The sequence below is a fragment of the Channa argus genome, chromosome 15, assembly GCF_033026475.1.
Source record: "Channa argus isolate prfri chromosome 15, Channa argus male v1.0, whole genome shotgun sequence".
NCBI lineage: Eukaryota > Metazoa > Chordata > Actinopteri > Anabantiformes > Channidae > Channa > Channa argus.
In genome coordinates, this window is record NC_090211.1 from 3784195 (window position 1) to 3798675 (window position 14481).

Below are 14481 nucleotides of genomic sequence, written 5' to 3' on the forward strand. Positions count from 1 at the left end.
GGCCAATGCCAGCCACCATGCTTCCTGAGCCTGTACAAGCTACTGGTCCGGTTGACACACATCCTGTTCCTGCATCTGCCACTGGGCCGGCCGACATCCATCCTGTTCATACACCAGTCCTTGGGCCAACCAACACGGAGTCAGGGACAGGCCCCGACTGGCCCCTTCCTGGAAGATCCTGCCATTGGTCCAGAGCTACCCGCCTATGTTGATGGCACCACCTTTATTATGGATACCGAACGAGGCGAGGCCGCCTAGCTGCCCTGGGGGGCCAGTCCTGTTTGAAGCCACCAGTGGCCCCGAGGGGCCTGTCCAGGTTGACACTACCACTTTATTTATGGTTCCCAACGCTGCCAGTGACCTGGGGGGGCTAGTCCTGCTCTATGCCTCCGGTTCAGTTACCAGGGAAGTTCACTCCCTGTCACTGGTCTCTGGCAAAGCCACCAGGTGGACCTTATACTTAACACTGGCCTCCTGCCCAACCCCTGAAGGGGTTTAAGCAGTCCCTCTAGCTTCATCAGTTGGGCTTGTCATCCAACCCCCCCACCTTCTTCCCTTGCTTCCTCACCTGGGCCGTTTAACTCTCTGCATTCTTCCTACTGGTCCCTTCCTTCAAACCTAAGGCCATACAGAGCAGTAGAAGACATAATAAAGCAAAAACACAAAGCAGCAGAAAGCTCACAGACTAACAATAACAGTCACTACACAAACCCATACATACATAAACTGCACAGTAAGGTGCATGTCAATTCTCTTGATAACTCAGCTTTTCTCTGTCCCCTCAAGTAGCATAGATGAGGCTCAGTCCTTAAGGTTTATCACTGGTTGCCAGATCTTATTAAATCATTTTATTATTAATATGTAATATAAATGTTTTTATTTTTTCCAGTGACCTAATTTTAATGCAGTGTACATACCATTTACCAAAACCCCTTCATGTTTAGTTTAAGGAATTTTAGACTTTTTTTAATATTTTCTTTAAATTTTATTTTCATGCAAGCATTTTTCAATCTATGCCTTCATTTATTTTTCTAATAGATAAAACAACCTTGATGTCCTACCTAAGGTAGGAATGCAGTACATAATTCAGTGCAACAAACATGGCAGATACATGAAGCTGTTGTTCACCAGCAGCAGCCTGTACTGTATGCTCAGTCTTTCTGAATGTTAAAAGTTACCCTACTTTGCCTGCAGAAACATCAATTCTATTTGCATACTCTGTGCCTTTTATGGAGACCTTTTGACTTCTGACTGGTCAGCTTTCAGCTAGGAACAGGTGATGTGTGTTGTAGGGGTGGGAACTAGCAGCTACCCATAATATATAATGATGTGGTGACATTAAAATAGAACATAAAAGCAACATTGACAAGACATCTGAGAGGAGCTGACAAAGACAAAGACAAAGATGGACACTCAAGAAAGTATAGGTTTGAGTAAGTATCTTTCTAAATAAGTACTACAGTAATACTCACTATTTGGGCTTGATATATGGAACAGTAAATATATTATTTTAAATATAAAGCAGCAGCAACAACCCATTAACTTCAACACTTTTTTGGATCCATGATGAACTTTTAAATATCATAAATTAAACACTGACATTTGTTTGTGTTGTGTGAATGCCTGTGATGTTGATGCATCACCTCAGTGGAAAGTTTGATTGTCTTTATACACCTAAATGCAGTAGCATTTTAGAGGCAATATTTCATTTTTCAGTAGTAGTGAGTACAATAAATATCTGACATGAAATGCTGTTCCTAGATGAGTTTTATTCATGACGTTTTTTACAGATACATTTGATATCTCTAACCTTTTATTTAGTTGTGAATGTCTAGTTGGTCATTTAAAACTTTGCAATTTTAGTACACAAAATAAATAGTTTTTTATACCATTTTTGGAACCTATGTAGATTATTAAAACTTACTACATAAAACTTGTATTTTATGTATTTTTCTTTTGTTACATTTTATTACATTTTATTTTATCAGTTGTAATGAGAATAATAATGGCAGGTTTTCTTGAAGCAATCAAGACAAATTATTGTACATCTGTTGCCCATCTTACAGTGCAAACCTGTAGCAGATAATTCCTATAAAAGAGACAAAGTATGAGAGAGGCAGCAGAGAACTTCTGTTTAGTGCAGCCTTGCTTGGCAGAATTTATTAAACAATTTCAAATTAAATTCAAATAATTCAACTTTATTTATATATTTTCTACTCTCAGATGTTATCTCTTAACAATAAACATTATAAACATCATAAACATTAAAACAAAATAAAACATTTTTGTCCCTAAGGTGCTGTTCGGTGGTGATAGGACTTCTGTAGTAGTTCTTGAAGATGTGTCCCATTTTACTTCAAAAGGCTCATCAGATCTGACTAACTGGCTTGAAGAGGCAGGCATATTAACTTTGTGGATTGTTAGGTTGTTTTTTTTTCAGTAAGTTTTCATGTTGAATGAGGTAATGAAAGAACTGAACAGTAAGTGTTTGATGAGTGGTGTCATAGGCCACATCCTCTATTTACATAGTCTGCCATAAAGTGATTCCAGAACACATTGGTTGAAGTGATGGTCTTTCTCTGTCCAGCATGTGGACATTGCTGTCTTCAAGAAGTGACCCGTGTCTTTCAGATATAGATGGTGGCAGAGTCATGTTCTGAAGAGCTGGCTCTCCTTTGTGGTGCCATGCATTTGTGAAGTGATTGTTTTAGTTTCTCCAATGTACAAATCTGTTCATTCCTCGCTGCAAATTCTGTCGTGGCAAAAACTGGAAGGCAAGTTAGGAAGCAAAAAGGCAACTTACAAGTGAATGATAATGGGGAATTTAATCACCAAAATGGAGAAAGATGCAGAGAAGAACAGAGCTACACTCTAGAGTGGGCTAATCTGATTGACCAAGATGTGTAGGTTGTTCAGCCTTTTATACATTTAACTCAACAGCTGGATTCACACAAAGAACAAAGGGATGAGTCAATGCAAATCAACCTTCATACAATGTGGTCAGGAGTCTTAATTAGCAAGTTCTTGTCACTTTGTCCTTTTGTCTTCCATGTCTTGAGACATGGTCCTTGAGTCCTTGAGATTGATCATCTGTTCTGGGTCCCGTGGGGTCCCTTCTGGGAAGCAAATTTTCAGGGGTAGGTAGTTTTATAGTTGATATCTAGCTAACACACTTCTTTGTGTGGCCAGAGACAGGATGTCTTGCTGGGGAGCAAACGGTGAGGAAGCACTGGTGTAAGCAGGTTTGATAGTGGGTCTGTGAGAACTGTGAAAACAGTGAAACAGTGTTACCTAGATTTTGAAATTTCCCTCACACATACTACATTGCTCTGTTAATGTCTGGTTGTTTTGTCTTTGGGTGGACCAGTTTCTCTCTGCATGTTAGGAACAGGGAGGAGAGAGTCACAGCTTAAGGGGGGTTGCATCACTCTTAATGATCTCTCTCCATTGAATCAGACATTTACTGCTTTAGCATCAAATGGGCATAATTATAAGACTAGGTTTAACATGTAAATCGTCTTTCTTCTTCTTTTCCTGTGGGCTGTTCCCTTTCAGGGGTCATCACAGCAAATAATGTTCCTCCATCTAACTCTGTCCTCTGTATCCTCTTTTCTCATTCCAACTAACTTCATGTCCTCTCTCACTACATCCATAAATGTCCTCTTTGGTCTTCCTCTAGACCTCCTGCCTGGAAGCTCCAACCTCAGCATCCTTCTACGGATATATTCACAGTTTCTCCTCTGAACAAGTCCAAACTACCTCAATCTGGCCTCTCTGACTTTATCTCCTAAACATCTAACATGAGCTGTCCCTCTGATGTCCTCATTTCTGATCCTGTCCATCCTCGTCCCTCCCAAAGAGAACCTCAACATCTTAAGCTCTGCTACCTCCAGCTCTGCCTCCTGTCTTTTCTTCAGTGCCACTGTCTCTAAGCCGAACAACATCGCTGGTCTCACCACCGTCTTGAACATCTTTCCTTTCATTCTCGCTGATACTCTTTTATCACACAACACACCTGACACTTTTCTCCACCTGTTCCAATCTGCCTGCACTCACCTCTTCACCTCTTTTCCACGTTCTCCGTTGCTCTGAACCGTTGACCCTAAGTACTTAAAGTCCTGCACCTTCTTCACCTCTGCTCCCTGTAACCTCACCGTTCCACCTGGGTCCCTCTCATTCAAACACATGTATTCTGTCTTACTGTGGCTAAGCTTCGTTCCTCTGTTTTCCAGAGCAGACCTCCACCTCTCTAGATTTTCCTCCACCTGCTCCCTGCTCTCACTACAAATCACAATGTCATCTGCAAACATCATAGTCCATGGAGATTCCTGTCTAACCTCATCTGTCAGCCTGTCCATCACCAGAGCAAACAAGAAGGGGCTCAGAGCTGATCCTTGATGCAGACCCACCTCCACCTTGAACTCCTCTGTCACACCTACAACACCTCACCACAGTCTTACAGCTCTCATACATGTCCTGCACCACTCTAACATACTTCTCTGCCGCTCCAGACGTCCTCATACAATACCACAGCTCCTCTCTCTGCACCCTGTCAGACGCTTTCTCTAAATGTACGAAGACACATTGCAACTCGCTATGACCTTCTCTGTACTTCTCCATCAGCATCCTCAAAGCAAATACTGTATCTGTTGGACTCTTTCTAGGCATGAAACCATATCGCTGCTCACAAATCCTCACCTCTGCCCTTAGCCGAGCTTCCACTACTCTTTCCCACAACTTCATTGTTTGGCTCATCAGCTTTATTCCTCTGTAGTTGCCACAGCTCTGTACATCTCCCTTGTTTTTTAAAATGGACACCAGTACACTTCTCGTCCAGTACTCGCTTATCTCTCCAAGATCTTGTTAAACAAACTAGTCAGAAACTCTACTACCTCTCCTAGACACTTCCATACCTCCACAGGTTTGTCATCAGGACCAACTGCCTTTCCACTCTTCATCCTCCTTCCTGTCCTCCTCACTTCACTCGTACTAATCTTTGCTACTTCCTGCTTCACACCAGTCACCTCTTCTACTCCTTGTTCCCTTTAATTTCCCTCATTCATCAACTCTTCAAAGTTCTCCTTCCATCTTCACATCGCACTTTAGGCACCTGTCAATACATTTCCTTCTCTTTAATCACACTAACCTGCTGCACATCCTTCCCATCTCTATCTCTTTGTCTGGCCAACCTGGACAAATCCACCTCTCCCTCTTTAGTGTCCAACCTGGCGTACAAGTCCTCATATGTTCTTTGTTTGTCCTTTGCCACCTCTACCTTCACCTTACGCTGTATCTCCCTGTACTCCTGTCTACTCCCTTCAATCCTCTCAGTGTCCCACTTCTTCTTAGCTAACCTCTTTCTCTGTATACAAATCCTGAATTTCCTCGTTCCACCACCAAGTCTCCTTGTTCACTTTCCTCTTTCCAGATGACACACTGAGTACCCTCCTACCTGTCTCCCTGATCACATTAGCTGTACTGGTCCAGTCATCTGGAAGCACACAACATTCTTCCTCTTTCAACTTCCACCACTTCGTCCTCTGCTCTGCCGTTGTCCTCTTCATCTTCCTCACCACCAGAGTCATTTTATAAAGGACCATCCTGTGTTGTCTGGCTACACTCTCCCCTACCAATACTTTACAGTCACTGATCTCTTTCAGATTACAACGTCTACACAAGATGTAGTCCACCTGAGTGCTTCTACCTCCGCTCTTATATGTCTATATGAGGTATGCTCATATGTCACTTTATGTTCCTGCCTCTTCTGGAAGAAAGTGTTTACTACAGCCATTTCCATCCTCTTTGCAAAGTTTACCACCATCTTTCCTTCTGCATTCCTGTCCTGAAGACCAAACCTGCCAATCACATTCTCATCACCTCTGTTCCCTTCACCTACATGTCCATTGAAATCTGCATCAATCACCACTCTCTCACCTCTGAGGATGCTCTGCATCACTTAATCTAACTCACTCCAGAATTTCTCCTTCTCTTCTAACTCACATCCTACCTGTGGGGCATAAACCACTAACAACTTTGAACATCACCCCTTAAATTTCCAGCTTCAGACTCATCAACCTGTCTTATACTCTTTGCACTTTCAGAACATTCCTCACAAACTCCTCTTTCAGGAATACTCTTACTCCATTTCGCTTCCTATCTGACCCATGGTAGATCGACTTGAAACCTGCTCCTAAGCTTTGAGCCTTGCTACCTTTCCATGTGGACTCCTGGACAAAGAGTATATCTTCCTTCTCTGCATCATGTCAACCAACTCTCTAGCCTTCCCTGTCATAGTCCCAACATTCAAAGTCTCTACTGTCAGTCCTACGTACAAGCCTTCCTCCTGTCCTTCTTCGACCAACAGTAGCCCAATTTCCCCTTGTACCCTGTAGGTCAACAGCACCAGTGGGGGTCATTGTTAACCCTAGCCCTGACCAATCCGGTATGGAATCAGATCCGATGAGAAAGTCATGATTCACATGTTTAATTTGGCATGTGTTGTACGTTGGATGCCCAAAATTTAACTGGCTTCAATTTTTCTCACAGTTCTAAAGTAAATGTCAGTGCAATGTTTTGCATGATGCATGCATCCCCTTCTCTTGAATGATAGGCACTCCTTATGTTTTCTCCAAGCCTTTTCAAATGCCCATTATCCTCTTGATATGACTGCATTTGGTGTGTATGTTTTACTTTGTGGGAGGCGAGAACCAAAAACATCACACAGTGCTGAACGCTGTTCTTTGCTGAATCTATCCTCCCTTTAATTGGCTGGATTGGAATTTTCACAGCATATTTTGCACCAAATCTCTGTGCTTTCATTGTGAAATTGGAGTCAATGTACTTCAGCCACTTATCCAGAAATGCCCATTTCAGGCTTAGGCCATTGGTTTTTTGCAGGTAGTGGAACATCAAAGTAATTGCTTAAAGTTCCTTCTTGGACATTTGGATGAATTGATAAGAATCCTGAAAACAGAGAAGCACAGGTTATCTAACTGTACTGTTAGCTAACTCCAAAGCCAATTGCTACAAATAAAAATAATTCTTTGCTATTTCAGCCACTTCATTTTGAAACTCTTTTTTAGCAACAAAATCGAAGCACTTTTTTAAGTTGCATTACAACTGGGGAATATTTCGTCCTCTCCAAAGCTGGTCGTTGTTGATTGGCTAACTGCAGGATAATGAGTGTTGTCATCAAGCCACAGCACATTGCTAACCACAGCATAACCATTTTGTTGGTTGTGTAACACATTAAAAAAAAGCAGGTATGAAACGGATTAAGCAGTTACCCTAAAGTTCAGAGTTTTTTCTGGAAACTGTTGTGAGCCGCTGTCATCTGGTGGCATCTGTTGGCCACTTTACTACACAGCAAAATATTCCAAGTAAAGCTCTTCACCTCAGTGGTCCCACGATGGTGGAATAAGCTACTGCATGTCCACAGCGTTAAGTAGCTAGTAACTAGATTCACCCACTGCAAAATTAAAAATAAATGCTGATAAAGTGGGCATGGTGCTGAGAGTGGGGGAAAAACGGGGCTGAGAGGCTACCAGGGTGTGAATGTGCGAGGAAGGAGTTGGTCAGTGCGATTTCCCCCAACCAGGGAAAAAAGTGAGAGTAACAGAAAATAACAGGACAATTATGGCATTTGAGGTGGAGGCCGTTTCGTTCCAAAATCCTAGTGGTGGAGAATGGTCCACTGTGGCCCATGTAACATTTCTTTATGACCACACTTTGGTCTGTAAATAGAATTTGTGATAGATCATTTAGAAGGCTAATATAGGTTAACTTTAAGATATGTTGTATGGCTTATTCTGTTGTAAATCTATGCAATCTAACTTCTCAATCCACAAATTTCAAACTTCTGACCCTCCATAGTGTGCGTCAGCTGGAAACATTGATTGAATTTTGAGGAGGGGGCAGGGAGACACGTCACCCACCATCAGATCAGCTCAATCAATTGCAATAGCCAGGTTTTAACCAGTAGAGGAATAGTATCTCAACATAGTGTGGTTAAGTGAACCTAAAGAGGCCATTTTATGCTTTTCATGATCAGGTGTATATACTTCTGTAAAGCTGTGTGTTATACATCCTGACCGTGCGTTTATATGCTCCCTCCAAATGAAAAACCCAGGTTTCAGTTGCAGTGTTGGTGTGGATGGCATCAGTCCTTTCTACAGGCTGAACAGCATGAAGTCCATAAATTGGCTGCCATTTGAGTTACCATACCCTAAGTACAAGTTGGCCAATCAGAACTGTAGGTTTGCCCAGTTAGAGCATGTGATAAAATACAGAGAGATGTTTTTGGGGGTATAAATAGCAATTAGAGACAAACTTAGTATGTAACACATAGGTCTGTGTGGTTAGACAGGCAGGGCCTACATGTTTTGCTTTCATGCTTATTTGATAACTGTTTTAATAAATATTTTTAATTAAGCAAAAAGGCCAAACTGAAGATTTCCAAAACCCAATATACTGACAGATTGAAAGTTAAAAGACTCAAAATTGACAAATTCTTATATCAATAACAGATGTATCGGAGCCAGTCCAACCAGAACTAAGGATCGTCCTGCTTGGGAGGGCTGGAACTGGAAAGAGTGCTTCAGGAAACACTATTCTGGGCAAGGATGATGCATTTAATACATACTTGTCCACAAAAAAGTGCCAATCATTAAGTGGGATTGTTGGTGGGCAAAATGTGGTTGTTGTTGACACTCCAGGTCTGTTTAACATTGATCAAAGTGAAGATGAGGTGGTGACAGAGATCAAGAAATCCATCTCACTTGTCAGGCCTGGTCCTCATATGTTCCTGCTAGTGGTGAGTTTGGATGAAAAATTCACAGAGGAACAACAAAAAACCGTGGAAATTGTTAAACACACTTTTGGAAAAAATACAATGCCGTACACTATGGTCTTATTCACCTACGGAGAAGAACTAAAGCGGAAGAAATCTACCATTGAACAGTTTATTGGAACGTCTCCAAAGCTTCAAGACTTGATCACTGAGTGCCAATGGAAATACTATGTTTTTGACAATGAAGAGGGGGGTCCTAATCAAGTCACTGATCTACTGCAGAAGATCAAGAGCATGATTGACATATCAGGAAGGAGCCCCTACACTGTGGAAATGCTCAAGGAAGCTGAAAAAGCCTTGCGACAGCGGCAACAGGTACAAAATCCAAAAGAAGACGAAGAAAAACAAGCAAAGGTATTCCAAATAAAAACCTCTGCTTTATTTGGAACAGGTACCGGATGCTTGGTTGGGTATTTAGTTGGTGGTGGTGAGATGACATCTGCGGCAGGAGCTGCACTCGGAGGTGCAGCAGGTGGTGTACTGGCAAGTGTATCGGCAGGTTTGATGATATTTGTCACGGACCGCATCAAGAAATGCACTGCAAAATGAAGTTTCAGTGTTTGTGTTTTTTATTTCATTGTGCAAACTCATCAGACTAATTCTTATAAAGGAGAAAGTATAGTAAAAAGTTTCTCTTTCAGCTTGTTTAGTTGTTTCAACATACAATATGTTCTTTAAAACATAAGAAATATATGAGGTATGCATCTGCTATATTGGTTTAAATAAGTTACCTGCATACCTGTTGTTTTGTTTGGCTAAAAACTTGTTTAAATCCTTCACATTTGATGGAGATGGGCAAAGAAAGGCAGAACTGTATTGACCTACTATGGCAACGCTTTATAAAATTAACACATATTCCAACTTAGCAAAATACATTTCTTTAAGTTTGCAACTGTTAAGAAAAACACATTAACTGAATGGCAGGGGATCTTAAAAAATAAAATTTAATAAGGCTTGATGTCAACTTTACATTCTCTATACTGTACAAATGAAATGGTCGTCAAGCTTCATGACTTACTGTACCTGATTATCTACTGCATTAGAGGTATTTGGATTAAATTATCTGTACAATCCAATAATAATTATTTCCCATAATCATTTAGCTAATTACAAATTACAAAAGTGATCATAACAGCTTAAAGTCCCCGATCAGTAAAAAATAATATATTCCAGCTTTTAAAATCTGATCATTTTATGCATTTCTATTTATTATATAATATATATCTTATATAATTTATTTAGTAAATCACATACATTAAAACAAAGACTGCTATACTGAATCCCTGGGTTTAATTGCTCCACCCGTTTGAAGTACACTGCGAAAGAAACCCAACAACAACAAACCAAACAAACCAAAAATGTCTGATACACTGATTTTTCCTCATCCTTATAGATGAGCCTGGAGAAGTGTGTGTGTGTGTGTGTCTGGTGGTAGTGTTGTTCTTTAACAAACTGCGACAAACAAAACAAACTCAATTTTATGTTATGTATTTTATTTGAATATATAAAATAACATTATTTGTCATACTTTATATTTAAAAAACTAAATTGCAGCAGTAACTTGAAAACAAATAATTCAACTTAAACATTTTTCTCAACAAAGACTGTGTTGCTTCAAAATTCCAGCCCTCAGTTTAAAGGTAATGTTTTTCTGTACTTGCTTCCAACCTAGTGATTCCAGTGTCCAGATGCTGCTAAAGATTTTAGCACTGTCTAAATAACAATTAAAATGAGTCATTTAGCAGATTTTTTAATCCAAAGCATCTTACAGCTAAACAGCAGACACTGGGGACTACTATTGGGGTTCAGTGTCTTGCCCTGGGACAATTCGACCTAAAGCTAAGAGGACCGGGAGTTGAAGCACTGAACCTGTAGTTCATGGAAAACTGCTCACCTAATTGAGCTACAGCTACTCATGGCTGTAACCATCAAGTCATAGTAGCTTCAATACTTAACATACCATCTAAAACCTAAAGTATTGTATGTAGGTATTAAGAGATTTATTTATACCTGCATACATGGAGAAACTGGCATGTTTCAGAGCTGGTAGTGTTTATTCAGACTAACTGAGCCAACATGAACATGCTTTATGAGACTGTAAATGGTTGTTGCTGCAGCCACTGCCCATGACAGTTCATGCTAGTTTTGTTCAGGAGCACACCACGTTGTTTTCTCAGAGCAGGTGTATATCAGGAAACGCAGAGACTGTAAAAAGCAGCTTAACTGACCAAATATTATTGGTACATTTTGTAATTTAATATTTTCAACATATACATCACAGACACTGGAAGTCAATCATGGTTTTTGGGTACTAAGTAAAACTCAATGACATTTAAGATTTATGATTTTTGCATGAATTTCAAGAACCAAGATAATTTTTATGTAACATTTAATTGACATCAGTTTATTGTTTGCCAAACCAACAACAGCACTTATACAGACACAACATAAAACCAGACACCAGATCAACATAGAAAAACCACAAAGAGATGCAAAATAACCACAAAGAAGCTTAACGATGCCAAGTGATACCGAGTCACTACACTATGGGACATATAAAACAATTATAAACAACAAGCCAACAACCAGGAAGTGAAGACAGCTGCACTAATCATCTGACAAACTCAGCAACTGTTGATACATGTGTGTTCCAGATTGTTGTCACTGACTGCTAAAGATTTACAACCACATATTTAAACTGACAAGATGATGTACAAAGCCAAAAGGATGGAAATTGTTTCACTGTTCAAATGTAAATTAATCTTGCTGTGTTTCTTTTCTGTTTGTCTGTTTAAAGCATCTGCTCCTAGGAACTAAAGCTTGATCCGTACTTTTATGGATGTGTTAGCAACACTTTAAGGTCCAAAAAGATTTTGTTCTTTAATCTTTGTTAATATTTAGCTTAATATCCTAAATGACACAAAGGTCATCACGGATGTGTAAGATAAAATTGCAATAATGGCTTTATAACAATAACAGACATGTCAATGTTATAGAGTGGGAAATTTTATCATGGAATTTTTGATTTATAGCTTATCTGCTTTTAATGATCAAATTATGTTTAACTATTAATATTCTGGACAATGTGGACTTTGTATTGCAGCATTATATTGTATCTGATCATTATGTCTGGGGTTTTGAGGGTTTAAAAGTTCATGTCCAAGCTCCTGTTTAAAGAGTTATTTCATGTTTGTCATAATCACTGTAATCATTGTAAAAGAGTTGTGTCATATTACATTATGAGGCTATTATCAAGCTGTTGTTGATGTGCATTATTTCATATTATGTTGTTGTAGCCCAGACAGTTCTTAAACAGGTGCCTGCTGATAAAAGTGATAAGATTGACCCAGAACAGTAAAGCAGAAGGCTGATGCCTGAGCAATTTGGAGCAAAGTGTAAAGGCTACATGAATAAATCTTCATATCTGCATATCTGAGTTTGGATGTTTCTTTTCAATGTAGATATTTACTATTCTGGTAATAACTCGGTAACATACATGTTCCAATGCAACACACTTTTAGTGGTATAAGAAATGTTCATTATACAAATTCTTTGAACTAAAGTGATGTTGCTTTAATGTTAGAAGCTTCTTAATTTGCTCCTCATGTATCCAGATGGTTGATGGTTTATTACATTTATTATAAAGCTGTAATTGCTGGCTATTTTAAGCCAGCAATTTGGATTATTGGATTTGGATTATTAATGAAAATATAACAATAAACTGATATATTAGTATACAGTAACTGCAAGTAGAAAACATGAATTCATATGTGCATCAATGCTAGAAGTCGTTAAATGGCGTCATTTGCATAATTGGTCATGTGCATGTCATTGTAATGGTGCAGTGGGAGAGAGGAATAACACTGTGGGAAAGACAAAAAGTGAATAAAAAAAACCTAAATATATTTAGAACTACAAATGAACTTTATTGCAGCGCTGCTGCATGAGGACTGGGCGCCTGTGCCTGTGTTTTGACAAGTGTGAGGGGCCTACAGCAGCACCCCCTGTTCATGGAGAAGAATAAGACGTATATGTGCTCCAATAGTACCAGAAAAAGTCTTAACACTGTGTATTAATTATGATGAAATTTACAAAATGATATAAATCAACTATTTTTAATGTTGTTCATGCAGACATCAAACCCAGGTGCTAGATAAAAACCTGTGCACCTAGATTTTTACACAACCTGTCAATAAACAGAACAATAATCAATCCTGACTTTATTTATTTATCCAAACTCAGAGGTTTATCAGTTGTTGGTGTTGTTTGTAGTGTTTTATCTTCATCTCCTTTACTTCCAGCCTTCGATTTGATACCAAATCTGAGATAAACTTCAATAACAAACTGTTAAACTTCAAACTGTGCAACCACACCGACTTTGGCAGAGGTCAGTAATAACAGCTGAGTGTGACTGACACAGCTGATTGAATGGACTTGAAGTCACCGAATACAAAGGCAAACACCTTTCCTGTAGTTGATTTCCAAATAAATTATGTATTTAGCAAACGGATAAAAAGATACTTTTATTTAATTACCTAATTAAGTTAGTATCTATTTCTCACAATTCTTTTGACTTTAAAATGCTCTCATATTATTTTAATAACTGAGGCACAGCAAGAGGTACAAATCATCCAAATAGCTCACCAAAAATGATTATTCTGCAAGATATATATAATTTTAATCGCTTGAAATATTTACTTGTAATTATTCATTTTGAAAGTGAAGTCGAGCTAAGCAGTGTGACTTTATCATGTTTGTAATGCTGCCCTCTGATGGTCCCAGGACAAATACACAACTCGTTTCTAAAACCTCAGTAAATCTACAATGTAGTACTGAGTCATTGGTGGAGGCTGTTGTCAACATATTCAGCAGGTTGGAAAGAAACGTCCAGGAGATGTCAACAGACAGGACCTGAGTCACACAACCTCGTCTTCGCCATGAAGCCCTGGAAGGAGGAAACACAACACACACTCATTGACACAATACAACACCTAGCTCTCAACTCTAACCCAGTCATCACCCTTCCCTTGTGGTTCCACTGCTTTCAGTTTGCAGCTTTCTTTTTGAGCAGCATGTTTCTGTATCCACTGTCCAGTGTTTTCTGCAGGCTGCTGTGAACCACACCATTGAGTTTGCTGGTTTCCTGTTTAACCTCTAGACCCCCACTGTGCTACTGCTGATGATACAGAGGGGATCCACCTTTGAAGCCTGCCTCTAGTTTGCTTTAAGTACAGATTAAATATTCAAATCAAATTCTTTTTATGCAACTATGTACCTTTGCACTCTTAAATGTTGACTTAAAAACTGAAGATCATTTGGTTTGTGGTTATTTGCTATCAATATCCATCCAACTTTGATGTACAGAAACCCAGCAAATGAAAAAAAGGTTATTTTGGAGTCCAAACATTCATTTTGTGGAGTCAACTAGTATCAGTTCAGACCCAGGAAGAAATTTTTGTGATGAGGAGCAGTTCCTGAACACAACATAAATATTGCAAAAACTCTCCCTCGTGCATACTTGACTGGCCACAGTACAAAGAAATGTAGACTCGGAGCATGTGGGGCAACATTTGACAGAACCTGAGTCAAACAACCTCGTCTTCGCCATCAACAAAGAATATGTCCAAATAATG

The 14481-nt window shown here is 39.4% G+C and overlaps 1 protein-coding gene across 2 annotated transcripts; it reads left to right on the top strand.

Moving 5' to 3' along the window:
* The first annotated feature begins 1356 nt into the window (after positions 1-1356).
* On the top strand, positions 1357-13307 carry LOC137099371 (GTPase IMAP family member 7-like). Of its 2 annotated transcripts, XM_067476124.1 has the most exons (3): positions 1357-1433; positions 8526-9163; positions 9240-9389. In XM_067476124.1, exons 1-3 carry the CDS (start codon positions 1406-1408, stop codon positions 9264-9266), a joined length of 693 nt encoding a protein of 230 aa, XP_067332225.1. In that variant the 5' UTR covers positions 1357-1405; the 3' UTR covers positions 9267-9389. The 2 variants fall into 2 exon arrangements, with proteins under 2 accessions (XP_067332225.1, XP_067332224.1); XM_067476123.1 differs by having other exon boundaries at positions 8526-13307.
* Positions 13308-14481: the final 1174 nt, after the last annotated feature.